The sequence below is a fragment of the Schistocerca cancellata genome, chromosome 2 (assembly GCF_023864275.1).
Source record: "Schistocerca cancellata isolate TAMUIC-IGC-003103 chromosome 2, iqSchCanc2.1, whole genome shotgun sequence".
Taxonomy (NCBI): Eukaryota; Metazoa; Arthropoda; class Insecta; order Orthoptera; family Acrididae; genus Schistocerca; species Schistocerca cancellata.
The window spans coordinates 991,158,523-991,171,913 of NC_064627.1; the positions used below are offsets into that span (position 1 = coordinate 991,158,523).

The 13,391-nt window shown below is 40.4% G+C and overlaps 1 protein-coding gene across 2 annotated transcripts in view; it reads right to left on the bottom strand.

Moving 5' to 3' along the window:
- Positions 1–3,400: 3,400 nt before the first annotated feature.
- Positions 3,401–13,391, bottom strand: part of LOC126162967 (coiled-coil domain-containing protein 39) — a 485,180-nt gene continuing 475,189 nt past the window's right edge. For both annotated transcript variants that reach the window (XM_049919812.1, XM_049919811.1), the window contains one exon: positions 3,401–3,844. In XM_049919812.1, coding sequence (XP_049775769.1) covers positions 3,777–3,844 — 68 coding nt within the window. In that variant the 3' untranslated portion in view covers positions 3,401–3,776. The remainder of the gene's footprint in view (positions 3,845–13,391) is intronic.

Below are 13,391 nucleotides of genomic sequence, written 5' to 3' on the forward strand. Positions count from 1 at the left end.
TTTCATATTAATAATCACACAAATTATTATTATAAAGGAAATCAATTTCATATTTGAAAATGAGAGAGATTTTATCTTCAGTACTGATTCTTTTACAAAGTATGCCTCAGAATTTATATAACACTACAAATAAAAAGGAGAAAACAACAATAATAGCACTATGCAGATACTGCAACATTGTTTAATCATAAAGAATGACAAAACATGAAGCATATGCTATGTTTGTCCAAAGACCTGGGACTGCCATCACTTCTAAGCTATGGAAGCCAGAGCTAAAAGTGAACAAATGCTATACCTTCAATTGTTACTGGAAAATTACACCTTAATGTTGGAATCTTCTTTACATAATTAATTTTTTGAGCATATTTCAAAACAGGGAATCAAGAAGGACAAGGGGTAACAACAGTGGATAATAAAGAACAGCAGAAAAAGGTCATAAAAGAAAGTGATTGTAATAAAAATACAATTGAGGAGGAGGAGAGCTGTAGATTTTGAGGAAGGATGAAGGAGTGCAAAATGGAGGAGGAACTTCCTGGCACATTAAAACTGTGTGCTGGACTGACACTCGAACTTGGGACCTTTGCCTTTTGCAGGCAAGTGCTCTACCAACTGAGCTACCCAAGCATGACTCATGCCCCATCCTCACTGCTTTACTTCTGCCAGTACCTTGTCTCCTACTTCCCAAACTTCACAGAAGATCTCCTATGAACCTTGCATGAACTAGCACTCCTGGAAGAAAGGATATTGCGGAGACATGGCTTAGCGACAGCCTGGGGGATGTTTCCAGAATGAAAGTTTCACTCTGCAGCGGAGTTCTGCAAGGTTCGCAGGAGAGCTTCTGTGAAGTTTGGAAAGTAGGAGACGAGGTACTGGTGGAAGTAAAGCTGTGAGTAAGGGGTGTGAGTCATGATTGGAGAGCTCTGTTGGGAGAGCACTTGCCTGCGAAAGGTAAAGGTCCCGAGTTCGAGTCTCGGTCTGGCACACAGTTTTAATCTGCCAGGAAGTTTCATATCAGCGCACACTCCGCTGCAGAGTGAAAATTTCATTCTGAAAATGGAGGAGGGATGGAGAAAAATAGGAGAATAAGGAGTGGATGGAGTGGGGAAATATAGAGACAGGGAGAGGAGTGATGCGGGAATGAGATGCAACATGGAAACACTTTTGGAGATTTTAAGCATACACTACCTTTCTCGAGGTAAATGCATTGGTGTAAGAAAACTCAACAATGACTGCCTGATTCACTGTGGCTGTCAGCCATTAAACTACTATACTGATTAAAAATTAAAAAAATACAAATTTAGTATAGTTACACATAATGAATAAATGTGGGGTCTGACTCCTCTCACACAAGTTTTGCATAAAAAACTATGGAATGAGCTGACAAGTGAATGATATATGTAAGGTTACCTTCCATTAGGAATGTGGGTGCGCTCAGCGACTTTTTTATGATTTAAAAATGGTAGAGCACAGCAATCAGTTGTCCGTTTTTGCAGGTTTTATTTGTCAAATCTAGATTTCAGCTAGTGCCTAGCCATTATCAATGCATTACTTCATACTATCAATGCATTGATAATGGCTAGACGCTAGGCAAAATCTAGATTTGCCAAATAAAACTTGCAAAAAAAGGACAACTGATTGCTGTGCTCTATTACTTGTAAATGATTTATGTGTTCAACAGACAAATAAACCTCTATTCAGGAAATGCATACTTCATCCTAGTATCAAAGTGTATAATGCATCACTGAGATGCATAAAAATAACAATGGACAAAAATAAATTCAAATCATTAGTAAAAGATTACTTGGTTGATTCAGCTTCTATTCTGTCAAAAAGTATCTAGGAAAAGGAAGCTGTATCACTTTCTGATGCCATTTTTTTTTTTAAATAGCCTTAATAAAATAACATTATGTAGAATTATTTGTACTTGAAAAATTAGTGTGTTTTACTGTAAGCAATGTTCATATTACTTATGAGCTGGTCCAATGTCTGTTTTACAACACTAGATTTACAGGACCATTACATAAATAAATGTATAAAAACTTTTTTAATTATTTACATGGGTTTAATTTTATATACTACATGCTGACAAACTCAGCATTGCCTGGGGTATTTATTTTACCAATTTTCTACCAGAAATGGAAAAAAAGAACTGTGTTTGTAGTGAAGTACTGAAAAAATTTTCTTTCTATCCATTCATAAAAATACATTTCAAATTATGAAATATTTGTAGAAAGAAATAGGCATAATGTGCAAATGTGTAATTACAGTAGCCAAATTAAGAAACATGATCCTAAACAGTCTCTGTACACTGGATGAAACTGATTTGCACATCTACAATGCTATTTTGTAAATGTCTCAATTGGAATGCCTCTTCATAGCTCTATAGATGGCTATCGTTTTCGCCTACAGCCTTTTGTGCTTTGCAGTTAAAAGCTGTCAAAAGTGCTGACAAGTGTCAGGAATTTCCTTAAGTTGACTTTACTGCAGAAGTGTCTTTGTAGTAAAGAATAATGTATTAAAACATTGTGCAAGATGTGACATTTTTTTCGTGTATCTCAGTGTTTATGATACCACACCTCTTGAACTATGTGCTGTACAATGACATATTTGCGTAGGTACATTCAGCAGTATATGTGGATACTGTTAGCAAAATATGTTGTGAACAGAGTTAGCAACAAAGAAGTAATAGCTCTAAACATCATTCACAATGTGGCAGTTGTTATTTACCTCAGTGGTTATGATGCCATATCTGTTGAATTATGTGTGGTACCATTATACACTTTTGCACGTGCATTTGGTGGCATATGTGGATACTGCATACAAAATTTATTAGGAATAAAATCAAACAATAGAAAATCCAGATTGGAATGTAACAATGTTTGAAAAGGAAAGTCACCATTCACTGTATAGCGGAAATGCTGAGTTGCAGAAAGACACAACAAAAAGAAATTTGGACAGACTTTTTGTTGTTCCTATCTGCAACTCAGCATCTCCACTATATGGTGAATATTATTAGGAATACAGTTAGTAGCACAGAAGTAATCACTTAAGTGTCATGCATGATGCGGATGCTTTTCATGTATCTCTCTGTTTATGATGTCATGTCCCCTGAACTAGGTAGGTGGTTCTCAGCCCCACAGCGACTGTTGCCTAACAGTAAGAGATATGTGTACCAAGTCTGGTTGAACTCGGTCCATGGGTTTAGGAGGCGATGTGGAAAACACGCACACACAAACACACACATATCTGTTCTTGTAATATGTATGGACTGTAATGTAGAGAATTTGAAGGACTGTCAGGATTACTTCTGCATGATATACTGTAATATTTGAAAAATATTCTGATAAACTTCTTTAGAAATTTTGGCATATTTTTTATAAATATATACAATGATGGTTACAACTTGGTGTCTTGCAGAATACTATTCATTAAAAGATATATAGTGTGACAGACATGATTCATAATTTATAACTAATAACTTAAAAAAATAGACATTTTCTGAGAGTTTCTGTGCAGAACAAATGATCAATTTACATGAAAATAACTGTCTTGTGCAATAACATGACATATTCATAAGGATAAGGTGGCTTCCATTACTAGTGTAATATAGAGCATAAGCCAATCAGAAAATGTAACAGTACTTTAAATTTGTCCAAAAGTGTAACTTCTAATACTTATGAACTTATGTATGGAAAACACTGAAACTGAAGGAGAGTTGCTCAACAGAAAATTACACTAAAAAAATTACTATCATTATTGGAAACTTTTCCTCAAGTTTAGTGAGAGAACTTCTTGTGCCTCTTTTGTTGTGTTGAGGATCTGGGTGTCCGTTCCAATCTCTGGACTGAAAATAAATAAACAAAACTAAATAAATAAATAAATCGTAATGTGCAAAATTGGGAACTACTGCGGTGAAGTGATCTGCTACTAGTGGTGTTCATTAAAATACATTAAGTCTAAATCACAAATACTGGAAAAACTTAATAATATAGAAATTTAAGCTCTAAGAGAAATTTGTAATGCAACTGCAACTCACTTGGTGCACTTTACAAGACAAGAAAAACAGTCTATGGGTCTTTCTCTTATTTTATGATGTGATTAAGCAAGGTACATATTCCAAATTGCATACAAAGGGTAGTGTATATCTCTTGGACCAGTCTTAAAATGATAAATGTTGTTATGGTGCCACCTTGGAACATGCTTCATGTTACTACAAAATTGTAGGAGATTTAATGTTTGTGTACTGTATGTATTGCCACTTTACATAATGTGTATTTCTGGAGAGTATCATTATATTTCAAAGACAACAATCACATAAACAGTTTAAAATGTATGCGCAACATACTCACCGATGAAAATATCACTTATGTTTGCATACATCTGAAACATGGTTTTATTTCAAGAATTTAGTAGTTATTCCTAAATCAACAAATGTTGCTAAAGATACATAACATCCACAGTATTACTGTCAATGTAGTTATAACATTTCATGTTTGAATTATTACTAGCATTACTGTAATCTCCAGCAAAAGGAGCTCTGCCAGATAGTGATAGAGGGTGTGTGGGGAGGAGGCAAGGAGAGACAACAGTAAATTAAATAAAAGTATTTGAAAATATCTTTAATATGTTTCTTGTGAAGAGACAACTAATATTTATTAAGGGAAACAATAAGTGTATAAAGAAAACTAAACAGAAACTTACTTTGGGTAAGCACTACGTTTCACCTGTCAGATGGCACAGTAACTAACAACAGAGACAAAACTGAGGCTGGAGACAGTGGCCATGTGTATGGGAGTTGTGCTTATGTGAATGTTTTCCATTCCTGAAGTAGAACATTTTTATCCCAAAGCTTAAATGTATAGCTGTCTTTTCACCAATCTGCAACTCAATACCCCTTCTACGTGGTGAGCAGCAATCTACTCCTTTCATAATACTACTGTTATTCCACCCTGAACTTATCATTGTTGATAGTCAAAACTGGTATCTATAACACATACATAAAAAGTTCTCGGTTTACTTGCCACTTCAAATTTGGATAAAATCCCGAGCTTTCGATGACTACCTCTGTCATCTTTGTCAGGGGTAAAACTGACTGTCATGGACCGATGAGGCATCTGCTTTTATAAGCAGTGGACAACTTCTCATTGGCTGGATGATGTCGCGGTGAAAATGGCGCGTACGGAGGTGGTGCCCTCTATGTCCATCGACTTTGTTTTGCGCATTTTATCCAGTGTTGCTTGCAGTGCCATCCATCACAACAGGCAGAGAACTGCGAGGAATGTAAGAAGTCTCCCTCTGCACTCTTTCTTTATCAACTGCGCACTTCCATGCATTGCTGAGTGCATATCTGAAGTCTCTGTTGAAATTATTTTCACATAGTCTAATTTCAACTGCTTCTCTGATGACAGAGTCCCAATAGTCTGAAGCGTGAGCAAGTTTTCTTGTTTCATCGAATAGAATCTTATGTTTATTTAAGAAACTGTGCCCAGCCACCACTGATTTTTCTAGATACCTGTGTTTCAGATGACACTGATGTTCCACACAGTGATCAGCAACAGTTCTTATAGACTGGCCCACATAATTTTTGCCACACTCGCAAGGAATGCTGTAAATTCCCGGAGCTCTCAGGCCGAGATTATCTTTCACAGGTCGCAAAATTTCCTTAATCTTCCTGGGTGACTGGAAGACTGGTCTGATCTGATTCCCTGCTGGCTCAGGACTCTACCGAACTTACTGGTCGTTGCACCACAGAACGGTAGCCGCGCGATGTGTTGGTTCTCTTGATCTGTTCGAACAGCGTCCTTCCTAGGTTTCTTCACCAGAGTAGCTGTGATATCATGATCAGAATATCCATTTTTTTCTGAATACCATTGTCAGATGGTTAATCTCAGAGCTGAGATGATCCTTGTCCGAAATAGTCCTTGCTCTGTGTACCAAGGTATTCACCATAGCTCTCTTCTGAGCTGGATGGTGAAAACTATGTGCATTTAGATATAAATCTGTATGTGTCAGTTTTCTGTACACAGAATGTCCAAGACGTCCATCTGATTTTTGCTCCACCAGCACATCTAAGAAGGGTAACTTCCCAGCCTCCTCCACCTCCATTGTAAATCTTATGTTCAGGTGTATACCATTCAAATTATCAACAAACTGCTGCAGTGCCTCATTGCCATGTGGCCAGATTAAAAATGTATCATTAAGATACCTGAAGAAGCAGGATGGACATAAGGGAGCATGAAAAAGTTAGCTATGGCTGGTGACATTGGCGAACCCATGGCTGTTCCATCAGTCATTTCATATTTTCCACCATACAAAAAGTAGGTGGGCATCAACGTGTGTCGAAATAACTTCAGTATTTCAGGAGAGAAATGAGTAGCCAACAGTTTTAACATATCTTCCACCGGTACCTTTGTAAACGAAGAGACCATGCCTAGGCTGATCATGATGTCATTCGGACCTATCCTCCTCTGCTTTATGATGTCAATAAACATGTTTAAGTTGTTAATATGATGGCTACAGTGGCCGACTATAGGTGCTAATACTTTGGTTAAGTATTTTGCCAACCAATTTGTAGGAGACCCAATAGCACTAACAATAGGTCTCAATGGGACCCCATCCTTATGGACCTTGAGTAGACCATATAACCTGGGTGGCCTCGGTGCTCTTGGTTGTAGATTCTTGACTAGTTCTCTGGGAGGCCAGAGTTCTTCAGTAACTCCCCTGTCTTCCTGCTAAGTGCCGCTGTGGGATCCCGTTTAAGAATCCGGTACGTGGTATCTTCCAATAATAGGGCCACTTTCTTATGATAATCGGTGGCATTGAGGATAACTGTCGGCTGTTAGCACAACTAACTCTATTCGATAAACAAGAATACTTGCTCACGGTTCAAACTATTGGGACTCTGTCATCAGGGAAGCAGTTGAAATTAGACTATGTGAAAATAATTTCAACAGAGACTCCGGATGTGCACTCAGCAATGCATGGAAGTGCGCAATTGATAAAGAAAGAGCGCAGACTTCTTACATTCCTCACAGTTCTCCACCTGCTGTGATGGATGGCACTGCAAGCAACGCTGGATAAAGTGCGCAAACAAAATCTATGGACATAGTGACGTCATCCAGCCAATGAGAAGCCATCCACTGCTTATAAAAGCGGAAGCCTCACCGGTCCACGACAGTCAGTTTTATCCCTGACGAAGACGACGGAGGTAGTCATCAAAAGTTCGGGATTTTATCCAAATTTGACGTGGCAAGTAAACCGAGAACTTTTTATGCAAGGACTCCATCGCGAAAGACTTCGTAGTCATCTATAACACATGTTCTTCAAAGCAACCAATGATGGTACAATATGATTTCAAGTAGGAAAACTTGTTACAAGTGCACATACATTACCAAAAAACATTCTTATGTGCAGCTCATAAGCCTCTCAGAGTAAAAAACTGAAACAGCAAACCTTACCTGAACATTCTATCACCAACACCTATGAGCATCCAACAGTGCTGCTCTCATTGAGCTTGAGCACCATTTTGTGCTTCCCAGAAAAAGTGACTGGAGGTGGCTCATACCAAGTAGCTTGTGAGCCATTCCCTAGTGAGCAATAGGCTTGTGAGTGGCTCATTAGCAGTTGAGTCTGCAAGTGCTTATGCACCATTAATGGTAAGTGAATGTGTGCCCCCCCCCCCCCCCACACACACACACATTCACAATTAAAACAAAAGAAACCTGCATATTTAATTTACAGAATGCCCAAAAAGGCATTAATTAGGTTTACAATCTATACTTTATGACTTGAGAAATTATGCTAGCATAATGCAGTTGTTTGGAAAGTTATTTTTTCAGTTAATATTGATACACAAGGTCTTGTTACAAGTAATTGGAAGTTGTTTCTTAAATTAATATAAGTTCTGATGTAAGGTCTTTGGAAAGTTATTATTGGCATGTAATTAGAAACAGAGAAGCATAAGGAATGTTGGGGCAGCAGGAGTAGTAAAGAACAGGTCAGTGGGGTGTGGGGGGAGGAGGGGGGAGATGAGGATGGGCAAGAGCAGGGGATGCCCAAACACACTATGAGTGACAGAGCATTGGCACTGCAGCCGGCCAATACTGACCTCACACCACACCACGGTTGACACACAGTGAGGACCACACCAGGGGAAAAACACGCAAGAAAAGAGGGAACAAAATGGCACAAAAGACCAGAAAAAAACACAGGAAAAGCAGCAGCTACTGACTAGGTGAAAAAGCAATGCCCCACAAGGGAAATAAAGAGACTGTAATGGAAGGTGATGGTAGTATTGATTACAATTCCATTGAATGAGCAGAAAACAGGGATCCAAACAGGAGGCAAACAGGCTGAAGCCAGTCATGCCACTGGGTCACCATCCATCACCAATAAGGCTTGGGCGACATTTATTGACAAGACGTCAGGCTTGGACTGTGGATTGTGAAGGGAGAGTGGCACCTCTAGTGCAGCAGACAGGCCTTGTCCCAGGATTTACATTTCTTCTTCTCCTCCTCCTTCGTATATCGAGAAGGCTAGGGCCTGGAGAGAAGAGCAGATTGGGGGGGGGGGGGGGGCGAGAGAGAGAGAGAGAGAGAGAGAGAGAGAGAGAGCTGGTGACCTTGGGTTGCACAGGCTGTGCGCCCCTCAGTCAACAAGAGACAGTAGGCCGCCAGGCTGAAAGACACTAGGGGTTGGGTTTCTGGAAGGGGGGGCCATCACAGGCAGATGTCGAAGAAGGGGAACATTTCTCTGGCTGGTTTGAGGGACAACATCCAGAGAGGGGGGGGACCACAGAGGAGGGGGTAAGGAGAGGGGTATGGGACTTGACTGAGGAGGAGGGAAGAGGAGGAGGAGGAAGGGGAAAGGACAGTACAGAGGTAAAGGTAGATGTCATAGACACAGGGTGAAGATAGTCACGTTTTTGATGAGCCTCGGTGTAGGATAAAGTAACAAGCTTATACTCCTGCAAAAAAATGAAAGAGTAACTTTGAGAGATGAAATAGAGAATACTATGGCGGAACACATAAGCAAAAAGACAATGCCTAATAGAAATTCTTGGATAACGCAAAATATACTTAATTTAGCGGATGAAAGAAGAAAATATGAAAAGGCAACAGTCAGAGCAAGCAGAAGAGAATACTCATGTCTAAAAAATGAGGCTGAAAGAAAGTGCAAAATCGCCAAGCAGGAATAGCTAGATGACAAATCCAATGCTGTAAAAGAATGCTTAATTAGTGGGAAGATAGAGGCATAGGAAATTTAAAGAGATCTTCAGAGAAAAGGGCAACAACCATATGAATATCAAGAGCTCAGATGGCAAGCACATACTAAGTAAAGAAGAAGCTGAAACATGGAAGGATTGTGAAGAGGATATATGTAGGGAGAACAAACTTGAGGCCAATATTATAGAAAGGGAAGAAGAAGAAGATAAAGATGAGATGGGAGATACAATACCATGAGAAAAATATGAGAGAGGACTGAAAGACCTAAGAGGAAACACACTCCCTGGAGTAGACAACAGTTCCTCAGAATGACTGAGATCCTGTGGCGGGCCAGCCATGACGAAATTATTCCACCTGGTGTGCAAGATATATGAGATCAGCACAGACTGGCCACTAGAGGCCACCTGTAGGAAGCATGCACGCGGTACCATCTCCATCGCACTGACTACTGGTGACTCATACCTATACATGCACAGAGCAGTGCTGACTCACATTCACTATATTCTTTTAATTTTTACTGCTCACACCAGTTGTCCTGTGTATCACTTATGTTGCACCTTCTTAATGATTCTTTTGTCTTGTCACATATAGAGTTATGAGAGGCTTATTTCCGTTATTGTTCAGAGTTTTATGAATAAAGCCATATTTGTGATATTTGGATTGGTTTCTCGTATTACATGGTTACTAAATGACTGGTGATGAGTTTGGAATGTTTTCCATGTGTGCAGTCTTTAAGTGCCATTTCATCTAGTTTAGTCTTTATGCATGCTGTGCTACCATCCCTGATTGAACAGCTTACTTTGGCAGTGACCATTCTATCCACTCACTTTTCCTCCAAATGATAATTCAGCCAAGGATTGAGAAGCTTACAAAAAAAGACTCAACAGAATTTTTTGACTTTTTATGTCACAGATTCGAATTTGTCCAAAGCCTTATTCTCTTGTGGATTCCACCTAAGGTGTATCAATTACTGTGTCAGCTTGCCCCTTTACAAGAACTGGCAGCACTAGTTTTTGATGACACGTGCAGTTTATTGCCTAACTACCATCGCAAATGAATGCATGTGATAGAGGTGCTTGTTGAATTCTATAGATGGTGCAAGAAATCAAACCAGTCATACAGGACCTGGGCAGCCAAACTTCATGGCCTTAGCTGCAAGTGTCCGTTCATTACTGATGACCATAATGGCTCTAATGCAGACTCTCTGGTGTGCGGCGGAAAAAATATCAATTTAGCTCCAGGCAAGGAAGTATGCCAGAAGGCTTTACTCTGTGAATACCCCCTGAATGGCAGGAGTTTTGCAACAAGCACAATCTTCTGAAGTTTCTTGGGCAATGGGTGACCAAATTGTAGTGTGTGGCAATGTGGCAGTAGTGTCATAAGATGTGCTCCCTAGGATGGCAGACAGCTTGCACAAGGAAGCAGTAGTGGCAGCAGTAAACATGCAGGCCTAGTATTGAGCAGACTAATGCTGGCCCAGGTAGCTGTGACCACCACAGTGCGAGCATCAGTGTTTTCTGTTTCCATCTTGTCCTTTGCATTTTGTGCAAGCATGAACGTTTGGCATGCCCTAAGCACTGGGTTGCTTGGAATGCTTAACAGAATTAAGGTCATATTGCCTATGTGTGTCATTCACCAAAGGTTGCTCAGGATATGAATGTGGATGTAAACTGTGTGACTCCAAGGCTTGTGATTTCTCCAAAGTTGTTTATCGAGTTAAGTGTTTTTCACTATGTGCTCTGGCTACAGGTTGACACAGGTGCTGTAGCAACGTTATTGAATCCTCAAACCTATGTGACTTTAGGCTCACTCCGATTGACACTGCTCAAACAGAAGCTGGTCAGTTACAACAAACAGAGCATTGTGGTGTTGGGACAATTTGCAGCATCTGCCTTTTACAAGTCAGTGGTTCATTCTATTACATTTTTGGTGGTTGCTGACACTGGTGTTGAGAACTTGTTCGGGATGGGTGCATTTCAGGCATTTGGATTTTCTGTCACCAACACAGTTCACCTTGTGTCCAATCAGGTACAATGTTCTCAAATGGAAACAGTATGTGAGGAGTTTTTGGACTTGTTTTCGCAAGGTATAGGGTATGCTACGAATCTTTCTGCTCGTATTTCTTTGAAATCCATGGCTCAGCCTCATTTTTTGTCATGTGCTTCCTATTCCTATTGTCCTGCAAGATCAAGTGAAAGGAGAATTGGACAGACTTCCATCTCTACTGGTGGTGCAACCTATTATTGCTAGTGAATGGTCATCTGATGGTTGTAGTTCAGAAGCAGTTGGGGTAACTTCGCCTCAGTGGCAACTTGAGTACTACTGTCAATGTGACTTGAGTACTACTGTCAATGCGCAGTCTATCATGCATACATATCTTCTCCCACTCCAGGAGGAACTGTTGGTGAAAACATCAGGTGGCCAGGACTTTTCCAAAATTGATTTGTCTGAAGTGTATCTGCAGGTACCTGTGGACAAAGAGTCTTGGCCAGTTCTGGTTTTGAATACTTCTTTCTGTCTTTAACAATATTTGTGCCTTCCTTTTGGTGTGGCTAGTGCCCCTGCTATTTGCCAATGATTTTTGGAGTAATTGGCTATGCCTGTCCCAGGTTGCATTAACTATCTAGATGTTGTCACAGGCTCCTCCACAGCTGATCATTTGAAAAAAATTGTACACCTGGCTTTCTTTCTTACAGTACACAGGCTTATGGGGTAACCTTGCAAAATCTCAGTATTTTCAATTTTCTATTGTTTATTTGCATTAGAGGTCTCGTGGGATAGGGTTCACCCTATGCCAGACCATATCTCCATTGTTACGTCTATACTTGCCCCTCATCCACAAAGGAGGTTCAGGTCTTCCTAGGGAAGATAGTCTACTACCATAAATTCCTGCCCAGGGTGGCCACATTGCTCAAACCATTGCATGCCTTGCTATGCAAGAATGTACCTTTTTGCTGGAGCCTGGATTGCGAATATGCTTCTGAAATGTTGAAAACCAAACTATTCTCGTCACCATGTTTAACTTCATTCTCTCTGGACCAGCACGTAGTTTTGGCAACTGACACCTCACAGTACGGCCTTGGTATGATGCTAGCGCACCAATAAGTCACCAGCCCTGAACATTTTGTTGCTTTTACCTCTAAGTCTCTCACTCTGGCCCAACAGTGTTACTCTCAAGTGGAAAAAGAGGCTCTTGCCATAATCTATACTCTCCAGATATTTCACGTCTTTTTGTATGGCACCAAGTTTCACCTTATTACTGACCATAAACCCGTGGTTTCCTTATTTAACCATCACAATTCCATGCCTGACAAGACAGCACACCACCTAATGGTTTCCTTATTTAACCATCACAATTCCATGCCTGACAAGACAGCACACCACCTACAGTGCTGGGCACTGTTCTTGTCTCGCTACAATTACGAAATCCATTTTCGACCTACATCTAAGGTACAAGGCAACCCCTCAATAGAAAAAAATCCTTAAAAGCATTCAAATTGTGACCCCAGAAAATGTTGACATACACCGGAGAATGTAAGGGAACTAGGAAAATCCATCCAAAACCATGAGCCAATAGAAATTCAAGAAGGGACTTGCAAAGTCTATATTAGTGCTTTCCCATGGCTAGCGTGGAGCAGGCCAGGGGGACAGAGATGTCATATTGTTGGGCACACTGCTCACAAGCCATAACAATCTCTGGCCAAACATGTCTTGGCAATGTGGACGCTTGTTGTGGCTTCCTGTGGGTACTGATCCTGACTTTGATCATAAGGAATTGCCTCTTGATACTGAAATGCAAGCCATAGTTGATGGTTTCACAAGTACGAGCTCATTCATAGCAGCTGCCATTGCCACTGACCCAGTTCTGCACCAGGTGGTGCGGTTTGTTCAAAAGGGCTAGCCAGATAAACAGTTGGGTCAGACTTCTGACCACCTGTGCGACTATTTTTCCTTAAAGTATCGCCTCTCTATTTTTGATGATTGATATTTTGCTGTTGTCCATGGAAGACCTCTCTCCCAGAGTCATGTTATGGCGCAAGATTCTACGCCTCCTCTACCATGGCCATTGGGAGTTTCGCACACCAAACTTTTAGCTACAAGACATGTTTGGCCAGAGATTGTTATGGCTTGTGAGCAGTGTGCCCAACAATATGACATCTCTGTCCC